General features: G+C 37.8%; 1 protein-coding gene across 10 annotated transcripts in view; it reads left to right on the plus strand.

The window, feature by feature from the left end:
* BNIP2 (BCL2 interacting protein 2) overlaps positions 1 to 16,505 on the plus strand; it is a 31,011-nt gene extending 14,506 nt beyond the window's left edge. For 3 of the 10 annotated variants that reach the window (XM_074966176.1, XM_074966179.1, XM_074966169.1), the window contains 8 exons: positions 440 to 507; positions 1,968 to 2,129; positions 4,419 to 4,595; positions 5,446 to 5,548; positions 5,783 to 5,914; positions 7,145 to 7,231; positions 7,365 to 7,463; positions 10,182 to 10,305. In XM_074966176.1, coding sequence (XP_074822277.1) covers positions 440 to 507; positions 1,968 to 2,129; positions 4,419 to 4,595; positions 5,446 to 5,548; positions 5,783 to 5,914; positions 7,145 to 7,231; positions 7,365 to 7,463; positions 10,182 to 10,290 — 937 coding nt within the window. In that variant the 3' untranslated portion in view covers positions 10,291 to 10,305. Of the gene's footprint in view, positions 1 to 439; positions 508 to 1,967; positions 2,130 to 4,418; positions 4,596 to 5,445; positions 5,549 to 5,782; positions 5,915 to 7,144; positions 7,232 to 7,364; positions 7,464 to 9,321; positions 9,404 to 10,181; positions 10,306 to 14,682 lie in introns of those variants that run through there. The other 7 variants (XM_074966177.1, XM_074966170.1, XM_074966178.1 and 4 more) reach the window with 5 other exon arrangements.
* The last annotated feature ends 274 nt before the right edge of the window (positions 16,506 to 16,779 follow it).

Raw genomic sequence — 16,779 nt, forward strand, 5'->3', positions numbered from 1 at the left:
AAACTAGGACATTGTGCATTTTTAGCAGGACATAGGGTTTCTAAAGCACCATCTAACTAAATTATTTGCCTCTAAGGCACCTTTTGTGCTTCATAATAAAATACAAGTTAAGTACTTTTCTGGTCTTGCTTAACTTCTAAAACATCACATTTTTAATAAGAGCATAGAACAATCCAGTGCTTGCAATAATAACTGGCAGTAACTACTGGTTTGAGTTTTTGTTACATCAGCAGGTAAGGCTCACTTGAAAACTGCAAATCACTGTTCAGCCATGGTAATGCTCTGCTTGGCTGATGTTTGTGGTCTAAACCAAGCTATGTTTAATCTGATTCCAAACCCACAATGTCACTTTATATGTGTTGGTCTAAAGATTAATATCGGATTTTTCACTAAATAATTTGCGTTTCCTGCAACAAGTGTCTTTCTTTTTCTGGACCAGGCCCCTACCAGAGGATGATAATGTTGAAGCAGATATACTAGCTGCAGCTGATCGACAAGGCCCACATGGTAAGAACCTCTTAACATAGTAGAAAGTTTTGGGTAAGCAGTGTTCAAATCAGTATATTTGTGTTTGAATACCATCAAAGTTTGTAGTAGAGACAAAATGGGTTTACTATAATACAGACTGGGCCGAGAAGGTGTTGTCTTCACTTCCACTGTAAACTCAGAGCTCAATTAAAATCACACATTGGCTTCTGTAGTTTATTTCTTAACATATTCCTGCTTTTAACTTGGGGTTTCCTGGACTATGACAGTCTGCTTTAGTTTTGGCATTTCCAGTGCTGGATCAGTTGCTTTATTTCATTCCCTGCTTTCAACTGATGTGGTGTTTATGCAGGTATCTGCCTTGACCTTTTAAAGCATGTTAAGCATACACCTGCCTAATATCTAACCTTCCATCTTACTGTAGTTTGTCAGCCATTACTCATTATATCATGGAGTACTTTTGGCACCTTAGAGACGAACAAATTTATTTGGGCATAAGCTTTCATGGGCTAAAACCCACTTCATCAGATGCACAAGTACTCCTCGTTGTTTTTGCTGATACAGACTAACAAGGCTACCGCTCTGAAATCTGTCATTATATCATGTTCATATGAAGACTTTTCAAAGGCAATAACTTTATATAACTCTTAACTATAGTAACAATTGTATTTAATCTGTAATAGAAGAAAATAGCAGGAGCTAGTTAACACAGTAGGTTACATTAAACTAGTCTTTTACACGTACCCAACTTCAGTACTATTGTATACTTATGTCGTGTATTGTGTAAACACAGTCTACCATATACATTCTGATAAGTATCCTGGACTCCCTTGCCAGTTAAGTATGTTGAGTACTGTATATTTTTCTGTCTGTGGTTGTGTTTTAAAAAAAAAAAATAGGTATTGTGATGTTTGAGAAATACTGTGATTATATAATCAGATAGAGTAGGTGAGGTAATATCTTTTATTGGAGCAACTCCTGTTGGTAGAAGGTGCAAGTTTTTGAGCTACACAGAGCTCTTCAGGTCTGCTTCCTTCCCGAGACCTAAAGAAGAGCTCTGTGTAGCTCAAAAGCTTGTACCTTCAATCAACAGGAGTTGCTCCAATAAAAGATATTACCTCACCTACGTTGTCTCTCTCATATCTTGGGACCAATACAGCTACAGCAGCACTGCATATAATGAAAGACTATCGTGTGTACACCAGTGGGCACAGTTAAGGGACCATCTACGACCTTAACTTGAAAATTCTGGTCTCTCAAGCGCTGATTCTTGCAACCTTAAAATTTTATTGATGTATTTTGGGGGAGGCGTTTGGAATATTGTTGTTTGTGAGGTGATGAGCATTAATGAGACTTTTTTTTGTTCTAAGCACTGGACTGTGTTTTTTTTTTTTTTTCCTGATTTGTTATAAACATTTCTACATACATTGTATTCTACAAATTAAGAAACCTGCCTTTTCTTTCACTCCCAAACCCGTTAGAAGTGAATGGAAACAAAGTTAGGAAGAAACTAATGGCTCCAGATATTAGTTTAACACTGGATCACAGCGAGGAATCGGTATTGTCTGATGACTTAGATGAGAGTGGGGAGGTCGATTTGGATGATACTCCATCTGAGAACAGTAATGAGTTCGAATGGGAAGGTAAGGGTTCATTGCTTCTGTTTGGTATTTAAGTAGATGTTTTCTGATGGTTATGCTAAGGTACACAGTATTCCAAAGTGGGCAAGAGCTAGAAGATTCAAAGAATCAGATGTACAGGATGAGAGCTAGTAGGTTCCAAGCATCAGAAGTTTAGAGATGGAAAGCAAACTATTAAGGCTCATTAGACACCTTGAGGAAAACTCAATCATGAAAAATAGACAGCGTGGATTTATAAAGACTATTGGCCAGAACAGAAAACAAGGGACAAAGTTTATTTAGCGTGATTGTATGAAATTAAAACTAATACTTTTTTAGGCTGAATGTCAGAAGAAGCTATGTGAAAGTCATATTAAGTTACAGAATTGTCACTGGAGACTTTGTATTTCCAAAACTGGACTGAACAGAACACTAGAAAATGAACTGTAGGGCACACTTCTGAATTGGCTAGGAGATGGACCATATAATTTTAATAGGTAATATTTTTCAAAGGATAGAAATTAGTTTTATGGGATGGTAATTACTACTACACTTTCTTTGAGTCTTCAGTTGGCCACAGTTTTTAAAAAAATAAAAATTAAAAATCAATCACTAGTTCAGATAGAACAAAAAAGGAGCAGTTACTTTTCCCTTTTTGCAAGAGTATAAAAAATTGCTGAAAAGATGTAAACTACCATTTAAAAAATATTTGGGAAACATGTCAAAATTGATTAACGTAACACATGATCACTTGGTTCACTAATAAGCAAGACAAATGGTCAGTAGCTTTTACAGAACTTAATTAACAGTTTGCTTTTCAGTTTCAGAATAGTGGTCGTGGAACAGGTACGCATACAGCCTTTGCATTTAAAATCTTTAAGATAATAGAAAATTCATTTCCTGTTGGACTTCTAAAGCTCTATTTAACTGGATATGGTTACTCTAAAATTGGGAAGTAAGTCCCTGATCCCACAGTCTGATTCCTAGAGGTGAACCTTATGCCTGTACCAAATCTCCATTAATTCAATGGGGCTCCGCACAGGTGCAGAAATCCACATGTAAGGATCAGACTGCAGGATTGGGACCTAAATTTAAGTGCATTTTATGTTATCAAAATATGGTTACATTAAAGGGCATCTTTCAAGAATCCTTCTGTCTGGCATTGGGACTCTTAAGAATTTATACAGAAGTTGACAATTATCTATATTTCAGTATTCTGATAATTTCTCTTCTTGCTTTAAGAATGTATCTATTAAAATGTCAAGTGAAATTTTAAATCCATAATTCTTTAACATTGCTAAAAGCTTGTTCCTATTAGATACTTCTATTGTACTGTAAGATATTAATTCATTCTTGCATAAATAGGAATGCTACTGCATTTAATATAGCAGGACAGAGGAGAAAAAATCCTTTGGAAGGGAAGGAAAGAGTAATGTGAACTAGGAAACCATTTTAAAAAAAGCTTAATTTTTTTTAAGCATCTTAGATTAAGTTAAATGCATTGGAAGTGAGAGTAGGGAATATATGGGTGCACGTGTGTGGTGGGCTGGCCATATTTTACTGCCTTAGGGAATATGGTTTGGTGTTTATGGATAACTTTATAACATGATTCAGGAAATATTCCAGTTCATTTGTTACAAAAAGTTGCTGAAAAGGGTTTCTGTCTTTTCTTCCTTTAATGCTGCTGTCTTCATTTTCCTGGAAGGATAGTTTCCATTAACAGCTTTGTCTTGGAAACAGACAACTAACATGCAGTAGGTTTTTCTCACTTTTGGTAAGGTCTGTGCCACTAAAATTCAAAGAATCATGATTTTATTAGAAAAATCTTTTCTGAAGATTCTCTTTTTAGCATAAATTTCAATTATTTTGAACATATGTATTAGTTAGCTTTAATTTCTACGAGATTTATTTGCATGTCTGCTTACCAGCTATTATCAATGTATTAAATTATGCTTTATCATGTAAATCTCTGATCAAACAAAACATAATTGAAGTTAACCACTTTGTATCTAATTTGGCAGCATTTATGGTAATGAATGTTTAAAAGCATATGTACTTTCCGTAAAAAGCCTTCTACATATAAAATACAGCCAAGAGGACCAGTTTCTTCATGTAAATGCTAAGCCCAATATTTATTGGCAGATACTGTGTTAGATGTCCATCTTCTAGTGATGGAACTAAGTCAGGTATTTCTGGCTGGTGGTATAGAAAGTTATAATAATCCAAACAGAGTGAAGTGGTTAACTTGCAATCTGATTGGTACTGTCATGTTAAAGATCATCATGCATAACAGGTGTATTTTAATGTTGACAGATGATCTTCCAAAACCAAAAACTACTGAAGTAATTAGAAAAGGATCGCTTCCTGAATACACTGCTGCAGAGGAGAAAGATGATGGGCGACGCTGGCGTATGTTCAGGATTGGAGAACAGGATCACAGGGTGGACATGAAGGCAATTGAACCCTATAAAAAGGTTATCAGCCACGGAGGTAAGGATTAATGACATGGGCTGAGGGGTAGCCCCTATAAATTACGACCGCCAACAGAGGAGGGTTCGGGGGGAGGGACAGACGTAAGTTGTGGTAAGGCATAGGTATTGAGGAATCTCCAGATCTTCCACGTCCTGAGCTGCAGTAGCAAGGCATATGGGTATATTAGGGATATTGGCTTAAAAGAAAGCTACCCTAGTCTTGATGAAGATAGTATTGTATCTTTTTAACTAATGAAAACCGAAATGGGACAAAAAACGAGAGGTGACTGTTAAAATAAATTAAAAGAACATCAGAACGTGTGGAGTATGTTCAACTCTTCCAAACTGAACACTTGCTGTAGTGACAGACTAGTTACCAGGATTTAAATATGTGGATTGCCAATTTAACCAGTTTTTAAAAAAGTAAATATAGGTTTGGGCACTATTGCAGCCTTTGTAGACCCCGTAACAGCTTTTATGGTTTTACAGTCACTGTCCAGTTTAATGTCTGTCTTCCCCTGCTGTGTATGTAAAAATCCATTCAGAAGGGAAATTGACTACATGGAAAATGCTATAAAATACATAAACTAAACATGCTATAGAAATTAGAGAGCATCTTTCATTTATAGTAAACTGTAGCTATCTGAGTAACAGTAAGTGGGGGGGTGGAATCAAACTTTTAAAAAATTGATGCGGTCTTTTTAGCCTTTTTGTGCCTTCATTATTCCATCTGTAAAGCACTTTGAAATAGATTAAAAAGCACAATGTTTACTACTGTAGAATTTGATCAGTGTACTCGGACTTCTCCATTACTTTTTACTTTTGTTTTTTACTTTATTGCTATTAATAATTTTTTTTCCCCCTTCTAGGTTATTATGGTGATGGGTTAAATGCGATCGTTGTGTTTGCTGTTTGCTTTATGCCTGAAAGCAATCAGCCTAACTACAGATATCTAATGGATAATCTATTTAAGTAAGTAGTCTTTTTGCCATTAAGAATTGTCAGTAAATGATCTCATAGTAGAGTTCCATCAATGCAAAAAGGGCTACCAGCCTCTTCTGCTTTTTACATGAAATTTTATATTTGGGAAATTGTGAATTTTTTCTGTAGCCTTTGAGCCTTTATCAAAATATAAATTCTTTCATTTGCACATTAACTGTCACTCAGTTTGTCATTTGAAAGCTTTCTCCTTACTTGTTGTTACAGATATGTTATTGGCACTTTGGAACTGTTAGTAGCAGAGAACTATATGATAGTTTACTTAAATGGTGCTACAACACGGAGAAAAATGCCAAGTTTAGGCTGGCTCAGGAAATGTTACCAGCAAATTGATAGAAGGTAAGATAAATTCTATTACAATAATATCTAGAAATCTCTTTATCACTTTTCTTTCATTATCTGTAATTTGTGAAAACTGTTAATTAGCATATTGTGAATTTAAGTTTGCGAGGCTTTGGAGAATGCTGAACCCTGCAACAATTGTCCTGTTTCACACTTGTATGATTTAGGCACTGAAGCCCCAGGGCAGAAATACTGCTGGAGAATTTCATTTAATTTCAAATGAAAATGCTTGTCAACACTATCTTTCCCTCAATCGTACAATTGCCTTGTGAAATACTACTGAATAAAGGTTTCACCATGTACTGTATGGTCTTATTTAAAGTGAGCTTCCTGAATAATCTTGCAGGAAAGTTGTTACACAGTTGAACAGGTCAGTGTCAACTGTAAAAGGAAAGACTAGTTAGAATGAAAAGGTACTTGTAACCTCTTGCACAGCTGTAATAAGAGGCAACAAAAAATGCTTCTTTCCAGCTGAACTCTTCCCATGAGTGTTTACAGAAAAAGTCTAAGCAGACCCCATTTGCTGAGCTTGCAGTTAGATTACATGTATTCTGTGGGAGTTGCACAAATGGGGAGGAGGGAGTTTTATACACCAAATCTGGATTTGAAAGTCTACTTAACTTTAACTTATCTGACAAGTGGATACGCAACTCTGCAACGTTAGATGGGGTGTCAGATGCCAAAATACTGAGGAAGCTGCTGTTAGCAGTCCATTTCCCCCCGCAAAACATATTGGTGTTGGTCTCGCATATCATCGTTAAAGCAGCCCTTTTCCACTTTCTTTTCCTTATTGCCCTTTATCTCATTCATTATACAGATAACCATTTCCCAAGTGAACCTCGCTCTCTTCTCTCGTGTGTGGAAACATGAGTTAGCTATTATGGTCCTTGATGCATGCCACTAACATTTGGTCAAAAAACTCTTCATTGGCTAACTTTTTCTTCGTTCTTTCTCATCACAATCTGATACTCCAACTGTCTATTCATGACAAATTTCAACATAACCTGGTTTTGCTAGTTTTTATTCAACTTCTATTCAACTTTGGTAGACAAGAATATGACAGTGGAGTCTCTGTTCACTAGGAGTTTACTCATTAGATTACATATGACACAGAGAAGTGGCAATTATACAATAACTGGACACTTGTACTTTTTTATATTAAAAATGCAATGCTTTTTTGACTCATTTTGTTCCTTAACACTGGTGTTCAATACTTGAATTCTTTAGGTTAAGGAAAAACCTGAAATCGTTAATAATAGTTCATCCTTCTTGGTTTATCAGAACACTTCTGGCCATCACAAAACCTTTTATTAGGTAATATTCTGGAAATTACTTCATTTAAAGCAAGTACAAATGTATTCGTACTTAAATTTCAGAAAGTAATTCTTAATATTTAAAGATGTACTCAACATTTTATTAATTGTTCTTTACATTTGTTCTTCCACAGCTCAAAATTCAGCCAAAAAATTAGATATGTCTTTACCCTGGCAGAGCTAGCTGAACTCATCCCCATGGAATACGTTGGCATACCAGAATGCATAAAACAGTACGTTTTATTATTCAAACATGCAAAGGTGTGCTTGGTGTAGAGCACAAATGTGAAAACTTATATGTGGATTTTCAACATGTCTGTAGATCGGCAGTGATCTAGAAGAGTGGTACCCTTGCTGTCGAGGCAAAGTCTCTCTCCCTCTCCCTCTCTCTCTCTCTCTGCTAGAGTTGTGATGGTGTTAAATTTCTACTTTGCATGCAGCAACATAATGGTACCCAGAGCATGGCAATGAAATAATACTTAGCTCTATGGTTTATATAATTGCTACATTATACTGAGTATGAACTAGTCTTGTGGAATCATAAAATCATAATGCACAAAAGACCTCTATGAAACTCTTCTTTTCCTTCGGTATTTGACTTGCTAGTGAGAAATGCTGGTCTTGCAGGTGCTTATATTATAAGCCCCTTTTATGTCGTACTGAGCCAAAGCATTTGAGGTGTTGTACAGCAGAATACAAGCAGAACAGGCTAAGCCAGGGGTCTCAAACAAGTGGCCTGTGGGATTCTTTCGTGTGGCCTGCCAAGCTCCCGGCGCGCCCCCCCTCTCCTCTGCCTACCTCCAGGCCAGGGGTGGGAAAACTACAGCCCACGGGCCAGATCCGACTTGCGGGATTGGCCCCGTGGCGCTGCAAGCCCCGCACCGCTCCCTGAAGTGGCTGGCACTGCGGCCCTGGCGTGGAGCAGGCAGAGGGCTCTGTGCGTTGCCCTTGCTTCCAGGCACCGCCCCCCCGCAGCTCCCATTGTCCAGGAATGGGGAACTGGCCAATGGGAGCTTCGGGGGAGGTACCTGGGGGAGTGGCAAGTGCAGTGCATGGATCCCTGTGGCCGCCCCCCCCCCCCCCCCCGGCTGCAGGGATGTGGTTCTGGCTGCTTCCTGGAGCGGCGCGGGGCCAGGGCAGGCAGGCAGGGAGCGGTGCCTAGGTAAGCAGAGCTGGGCTGGAGCCCGCACCCCAACCTCATGTTCTGAGCCCCCTGCCGCACCCCAGTTCCCTGCCCTGAGCCCCCAATGCATCCCTCCTGCACCCCCTGGGGGCAGGGAGGGGGCGGAGTTGGGGTGGGGACTTCGGGGAAGGGCTTGAAAGGGGGGCGGGGAAGGGGCCTCATGGAAGGGGTGGAGTGGGGGCAGGGCTGGGGCAGCGAGGGGGGGGGTGTTAGTGATTCGGCCCTTGGGCCAATGCACTAGTCCTCACGTAGCCCTCGTGGTCATTTGAGTTTGAGACCCCTGGGCTAAGCAATCAAGTATATAACAAACGAATAAGGAATCCATTTGACAATGAGATAGGAGATGGAAAAGACTATAAACATAAGCCTAACAATAGTGATTCTAAAAATCCTTGGAGGGAGGGGAAGCTTTTAAGGCCCTTTTTGAAGTGGGTATCAATGAAATAAGAGCTGTCAAAGGGGTGCATTCCAAACCAATTGGCCCACCACAGAAAAAACAGATCTGCCTTCCGGCTTCAGGTATGAGGGTGGAATATTTTTAGCACCAGGCTCTGTGTGGTTACTCAATAGTACAATGTGCACAAAGTAGAGCTGATGCATCCAGAGCAACAGTTAAGGATCCTAAGAACCTATAGTGACAATTTGAAGTTGAACTTTTTTACTTCATAGACAACTGGCCTAAAGATCTAGGGTAGTAAGGGTGCGCCTTTTCTTTTAGCTCACTCAAAATGTAATGGCAATGTTGCTTATTACTTTGAACTGAAAGCCACATAAGGAAGGCATTAGAATAATCACACCTCATGGTCACAAGGCATGTGTTTGCTGTTGAAAGGCTGACACAGGGGCGATGTCTACACTACAGCCGGATCCACGCTCTGGCGATCAATGCACTGGGGGTTGATTTTTAGCAGGTCTAGTGAAGACCCACCAGATCAATCGCAGATCTCTCTGGTCGACCCCGGTACTCCACCCTGAACAAGAAGAGTAAGGTCTCCTGTCGACCCAGTGCGGTGTAGAAGCCACAGTAAGTTGATCGAAGCTACGTCGACTCATGTAGCTGGAGTAGCGTAACTTAGGTCGACTTACCGCGGTAGTGTAGACATAGCCAGGAATAAATGTCTAGCTGGTACAAATTGCAAAACTAAACATTTCGTAACACGTGCAGAATGTGGCTTTCTGTGGAAAAGGCAGAAACGAAATTAACATAAATTTGTAAATCTGACACTCTGCCTGGAACAAATTCTCTTCAAAAGCACAGGATTTGAAGGAGGACGGTTCTGTAAGTAGAGATTGTTTACGAAATGAAAAGACTTATGTCCGCCTAAGGTTTACAAGACAGCCTTGACGCAACCAGCTGCAATAATGATCAAGCACTGATCTTCTGCAGAGACCAAGCTTGCTGGTCCACAGGGCAAGGTATATACTAGAACATTTTGCAATACTTCTATTTTGGAGAATATGGCACTTTGAGCTGTACTTCAAAATTAGGTCATAAGGTCTCTGGATTTTGAGGTAGATATTGCAATCAGAATGGACTAAATAGTGTACATTACTACTGTTACCACACAGCAACATATAAATAGATAAATCTCTGCTAGTTTGTCATTTTATTTCAAGCTGGTATATATTCATGATTTTATGCGCTAAATAACTGTTAGTTTCAAGACTTGATATTCTGTTTCCATGAGGAACATTTAACACTTGTTGTTTTGAGTTTGGTTGGCCTTCATATCTTGTACTTACTGAAATCAAACTTTTCCCCACTAAGGTATGAAGAAGAAAAGTTTAGAAAGAAACACAAAAGGTATATATGTATATATGTGCACACCTTACTTAGGGATGCATCTAGACAAGACCATTTGCACTGCACAAACTAACTCTTTCCCAATTGGTTGGCTTGCAGACATGAATAAGCATTTGTAAATATAAACATGCACTAATGACTAAGCTTGTTTTGAAATAGTTACAGTAAATATAACTTGTAAGAGCGCTCCATGTAGAAGTGTAAACCATGGATGGGTTTGTAATCTGTCAATATTTTATCATTTTGGAGATGCTTTTATTAAGGGGATGTGTTGACTTTGAGCTGCATCTTCAAAAAGGCAAAAAGTCGTGTGCATTTTTGAACCTGCTTGAACAAACTAAGTTTGTTGTTGTTAAGAATAACAATTAACTGTTTGCTTAATTTCTAGATGCCAAACTGCTACAATTGTAGAAGTTACTTGGAAAACAGCTTCTTACAAATTTCAGGATTAGAATTTCTATCTTCCTTTATTCAGTATTCACTAATTTTAATTATTTTCAAGATATCTAACTTGCACAGGCCCTAAATTAGTTTATATTTTGCTCAGTGCTGTTTGTATTTGCAGTGCCTAGATTCCTTGCTAATTAAGATTGGATTTTCTGTATGCTGTAACTTAAGTGGCCTGCTAACAATTCAAGCAATTCTCGCATCTGATAAAATACTTAAAACAAATGAGTAATTGCCATTCAGTGTCTACCAATAACCTCACTAAAACGCTCTGCTTCTAACTTTAAACTTTTTATTCTGAGCACTCCTGCTGCTATGTGCAAAACAATAAACTCTTTAGGGATAAGTCACTTTCTGTAAACATGTCAATGTAAGTAGGAAGATGGAAAAGAGAAAAGGTATTAAGAATTAAACCTGTCAGAAATAACTTTTCCCTATGGATTTTACTAGCTTTCATAAAAAAACAAGAAAGTAAAAAGCTAGTGGAAAAGCATAAAACTGTCAGTCTGTATGAAAAACTGTAAGCTTTAATTCTGCAGTATTATAGCTGAGATTGTAAAGGTACCAACTACAGAAAATTCAGTTAGTTCTCACAGCAACTTTAACTTGCTTCACCTTGTTAATGCCTGGTATTTTGACTGTCTGTAGACCCAATCCTGCTCCATGGCAAGGTTTGCCATGGACTGCAGTGGGTATAGAATTGAGCCCTTAAAAGGGATATCAACTTTAAATTCCAGGTCTCAGGTTCAACATACATTGAGTCCCTCTCCTCAATAATCCCCCTACAATCACTTTTTCTCAAATGTTTGTTTTATGTTGCTGTGTGAAAATCTGATTATAGCGGAGTAAAAATGGAACTAACTAGATAGTGTTTACTTTGTGTAGTTGACAACACAAGTACTTTTCCCCCATAGTCTGTTATAATAATCATGGGAGTTAACTGTAATAACAGTAATGAAAAATTCTTCAGAAATCATTGTGGATGCTTTTGGTTTAAAGTTGCCAGTATCCTGTTACACTTGATGTACATCATTTCCTTTGGGAATTATTTAACTCGCTTTTAAAAGAAACAATCAGAGATCACATAAATAGATGATCTACTCTGCTACTGGATTGAGAAATGTTGCAGAGTAACATACTGTGCAAGTAAAGAGCAACACTTTCAGGTACTGCCATGCAGTTTCTAAACCCTGTTTCTTCAGATTTCAGTGTTTTATTTACTATCCGAAACAGCCAAATGAAAGTCTCCCTTTCCCCCCATCACTTTTGGTGCAGAATATTCATCCCAAACAATTACATATTAAATACATGAAAATATGGCTCTTGGCTATTGCGAGTATTACTACCATAGCACTGGAGCTATGGATCCTTTTTTACTGCATTCACCAAAGACTATATCAACATCAGAGAACAGTCTGTCAGTTAAACCATTTATTTGTTGCAAAAGCGAAAGAGCAAATGGCTAGGAAAGAGAGGACTCTCCCCTCCCCCCATCAGATTATGCTATAAATGTAGTAAGCATGTACAATAAAAGCTCTTGTGAAAAAGTAATCGCTTTAAGTAAAATTTGAAGCAGTTGAGCCATTAGATTAAGCCAGAAGAGTTATTCTGTGACAAAAGTACAATCATAGTCTTAAATTAAGTCACTGGTGTTTTAGGCAATGCATTATGTTCAACATTTCCTTTATGTTGGTTTATTTATGGAACCTCTACCCTTATTGCATTGATTTTAGAATGCAGTTTAGTACATGTAAATAAACTTTGGAGAGGTGATTTTTTTTGGAAACTTCCATTGCAACAATGTATTTGGTACTATGTAGCTAGTAGTGTGCAGAGATGAAAAACACAAATCTCTCAGAAGTGTTAGGTGACTATCTTTCTGCACACAAATATTGATCTGAGTATTTGAAACGCAGAGTTGGCTTTAACCGATGCCCTGTTTGTCATTTGTTAACATCCTGATAAATGTTGCCTGGTTGACAGTTTGAGTCCCAGAATTGGCTATGCGCCAGGGGTACTACAGATTGGATTGCAGTCCTGCAAAAAAATAATTTTATGTACAGAAGTGGTCTCACTGAAGAATTGACTGCTGATTATGTAAAGTTAAGCATGTAAGTGTTTGCAGTATTTGGATCTAGAATTCTAAATCCATTGATAGGTTCTTCTAAAACGAGCCAGGAATGTTGGTAAAATGCACTCATAAATACTAACACAAACCAGATATATCCAAAAACTAAATTGGAAGGGAAAAATATTTGATCATAGTATGTGACTTAATTCTGCCTGTAATAATTGTAATTGAAGCTTTCAGTGCTTACATAGCACTTTTATTTCATAAAGCTCAAAGGAAAGCTCAGTCTGGGCATGAAAAACTTGTTAGGTATTTACTAGCCAGAGAACTAAGTGAACTAAGCTTAGGCAGCATGAAAGATGAATGCCCCCACGCACCAGACATGTCAGTGGACAATGGCCTGGTGAGAAGCCAATAACTCTGCCCCAGTTGTTGGGAACAGAGAGGGCACTGGGATTCATAAGCAAGGACGGCACCTTGTTCTCTTTTGTGGGTCTCTGGCTGATGGATTTAAAAACTGTTGTCCCTTTCTAGCTGCTTGGAAGGAGCTTTTTCTCATCCTCCAACTTCAGAGCCTCTTGGCTGATGGAGAGTAAGAAGGGTGTTTGCTACTCTACTCTTTCCCAAGCCTTTTTTAGTCATTTTCCTGTAAGTACTTTCACTGTTCATATTTTTCCCTAGTTGCAACATAGTGAAACTGGCAGTGTTCTTGTCTGTTTCACAACTGCTGTTCAGAATCCTGTAGGCAGAAACTTGCCTGAGTCTTGTTAACCTCATTCCGCTTTTTGGGACTGTCATGAGAAACAGTAGACTGAAGCTGGCTGCACACTCAGCAGGACAGAACATGTCAGTTCACACTTCAGAGGTTCTCCTAGCAGCCATAAGAGCCAGAAACTTCACTAAAAAGAAATCTTAAATTTTGCAGAAATTGTTGATGTAGATTCCTTCACTCACCAGTTGATTAAGCAAGAGGATGCATAATAGGCCTGGAGGCTTCCTCCCCTGAAAAACAACAAACAAAAAAACCCCGTAACCAATCAGCTTTCCCTGTGCAAGATGAGGATAAGAGGAATGGATATTAAATTACTTCCCCAAAGAGTCAGTGCTTGGGGCCAGGACTAGAATTAAGGTCTACACAGTACCATGTTCAGTGCGCTAGACCACACTGCATTCTAGCTGAATAGCACATATTTTACCTGAGTGACTCTAAAGTTGCTATCTGCTATCCTGTATACACACAGACTAGATACAAAGAATGCATTCCATATTTGTAATAAATCTAACTATATATAGTAATTAATTGAATACAACTTATTTCAGAATAGCACAGATCAAGACAATGCACGTTATTTGTAATAATTGTTTAGAAAACAATTCTGTGAAACTTTAAAAATGTATGTAGTAAAGTAAACAGTGTTGGCACAACCACACTGTTCTTTCAGCTTAATATTTAATATAACTGTTCTAAAAAACACCACCAAACCCACTGTTTACAGTTTTGATAGGCTCAAGTTCTACAATATAAACTGCATTCTGTTCTTAAAACCATCTTTCATTTTATTGCATGTCTTATAGGCTTACATCCTAGTCACACTTTATTAATAAATGGAAGAGTAACCTGCTTCTCTTGCAACATGGCCAAATTTGATATTTCATTTTCCTAATACTTTTCTTCCAAATACCATATCAGTTGTTGCTTGAAAACACTTCTTGACCATCTTTAAAATCTATAATTTTAGGGGGCAATAACAAGGTGGATCTTTAACATTTTGCTGTAATTGAACCCACTTCACTGATCTTTGTTTTTAACAGTTGAATGATATTTACTAAAAACCTTTTCTATATAAAAACTTCAATTCTCCTATTAAGATCAGCTTTTTTGTCTAATATAGAAAGTAACACACTACTGAAGTTGTAATTTATATTCTGACATTTTTTATTAAACAGAATTGACCAAGAGCTTGATGGGAAACAAGAACAGAAAAGTGAACAGTAAGTCTGGTGTCCAGACAAGACTGAAGACTGTGCAGGTGGAATGATGCTCTTTTCTGCAGTTACAATGCATTCACTAGCCTTTATTATGTAACCTGTTATAAAAGGTGCCTTGATATATCTCTGGACTTGTACACAAGGGACTGTTCTTTACAGTATTGATTTGCAAATCTCGGGTTTAATTCTTGACTTTAATAGCTACTTTACCATGTAATCATTTTATACTGCTAAATGTCAAAGAACCGTATGTTTATAGGAGGCATTCTTGCAATTATCTAAATGATGCATGTTCTTCAGTAAAATATTTATATACCTAAATGTTAAAGGAAAGAGATAATATATTTTTATGACTTTTTGAGCAATATTTTATTATGTTTACCTGCAAAATGAATTCTTTTGCAGATAGACAAGGCCATAAATGAGTGCTGTCGTTATTTTGTAAAGTGCATGATGAATGTTTTTTGCTGTAAATAGCTAATACGTTTCCTGAGTGATTTAGAAACCTAATGATTTTTATGTGTTCACATAGTGCAGTTGTGTCTCATAAATGTGAAGATGAACAAAAATGATTATGTATCTAATACAAGTAGAACTCATTTACACTCCCAGAATGAGTTTGAGCTTTGGTTTGTCTTTGTTTTTCTTCAACGTACAGATTTGTAGCTCTGTGAATTTCAGCTTATTGGCTACCACCTTTTAGCCTAGTTAAGCCATACTGGGGACTAAATAGTTCAAATGACTAATAGCATAATGAGCTTTTCACCATTAGGTCACTAGTTTAAATTCTGCTCAGGTGTTTAGTAGATAAAAGCTGTCTAGTCAGTGATCAGTGTGAAATGAGCTCAGTCCTGTTACTCTTGGATGAGTGTCAGTTGGCACTAACTGAACCTCTGTTCAGTCTCAGCAGACACACAAAGAATTGCCTGGGCATGGAGCTGAACTGTCCTTTCAACCATAAAAGTTATCCATTCAGGCCAAGATTGAAGTACCCTGGAGAGGAGGTGTGGAAAATCTTGCACCGCCTTTACTTTGTAGACGGAGATCTTCCATCTCCAGTGTTATCTGGCACTTCTCACAAGCACTAAATTCACTTTAAAGAATGTAATGAGTCTGTTTTTTTGCTGTGGTTATTCAAGATGTGTCCACACGTTTTCACTTGGTGTTCTTGGGCACATAAATTGACTTTCGTAGGTTCTATTAGCATAGCTAAATTATACTATGTTCTGGGTGAATCATGTAATGAAAACATGTCGAACTTTTAAAATCTTCTTTTTGGTAATCATGCCTATTTTGCCTATTGGTGTATGCAAATAAATCCATTCAAGAAGTTAAACATTTAAGTGACATTGAAACAAGCATTAAATATTTTCATTTCTGTTTTTACTGCAGTGCTCACTACTTTTGTCCTAGTAATAAAATCAAAAATCCCCATCTGATATTATTCCACACTTCTAAACAGTATATTCTTGGAAATAGTAGTAGTATCACAGGTCTTACACACAATCAAAATAAATCCGGTATACTTACAAAAGTAAGGTAGGTTTCAACTAGATGGTTACTCATCAGTGAGGTATAACACTCATAGGCTAATCATACAACTGGGACTTACTAACCTTTGGATCCTTGCAGACTCCTCGCCGTCTCTAATCAACTATGCATAGGTGCAGTACTAGCTAATTCTGATGCCAGGTCAGGCCAGTAGTCTGCATCTGAACTTAACAGAGATCTGTTTAACATGCATGATTCAGGGGAATCTGTCTCAAGGCATACATATTTTGCTTAGGGTCAACGTCTGTCTCCAACAGTTTGTGCAGATTAATATGCTATGTCGTCTGCCTAAATAGGCGACCTTATTTTGAAGTTGCCCTATATGCATTTTTGTAAGGCTTCTATTTTGGTCTGAAAGCAAAGAACCTAAATGAAGATACTTTCTTCTGGAGCTAGGGCCTGATGGACAACCTTGAGCAAGTCACTTCATCATCTTATACCTCCATTTCCTCACTTGTAAAATGGATATGATGATACTCACCTTTTTTTTTTTTTTCTAAAGCA

The sequence above is a fragment of the Natator depressus genome, chromosome 10, assembly GCF_965152275.1.
Source record: "Natator depressus isolate rNatDep1 chromosome 10, rNatDep2.hap1, whole genome shotgun sequence".
Classification (NCBI taxonomy): Eukaryota; Metazoa; Chordata; order Testudines; family Cheloniidae; genus Natator; species Natator depressus.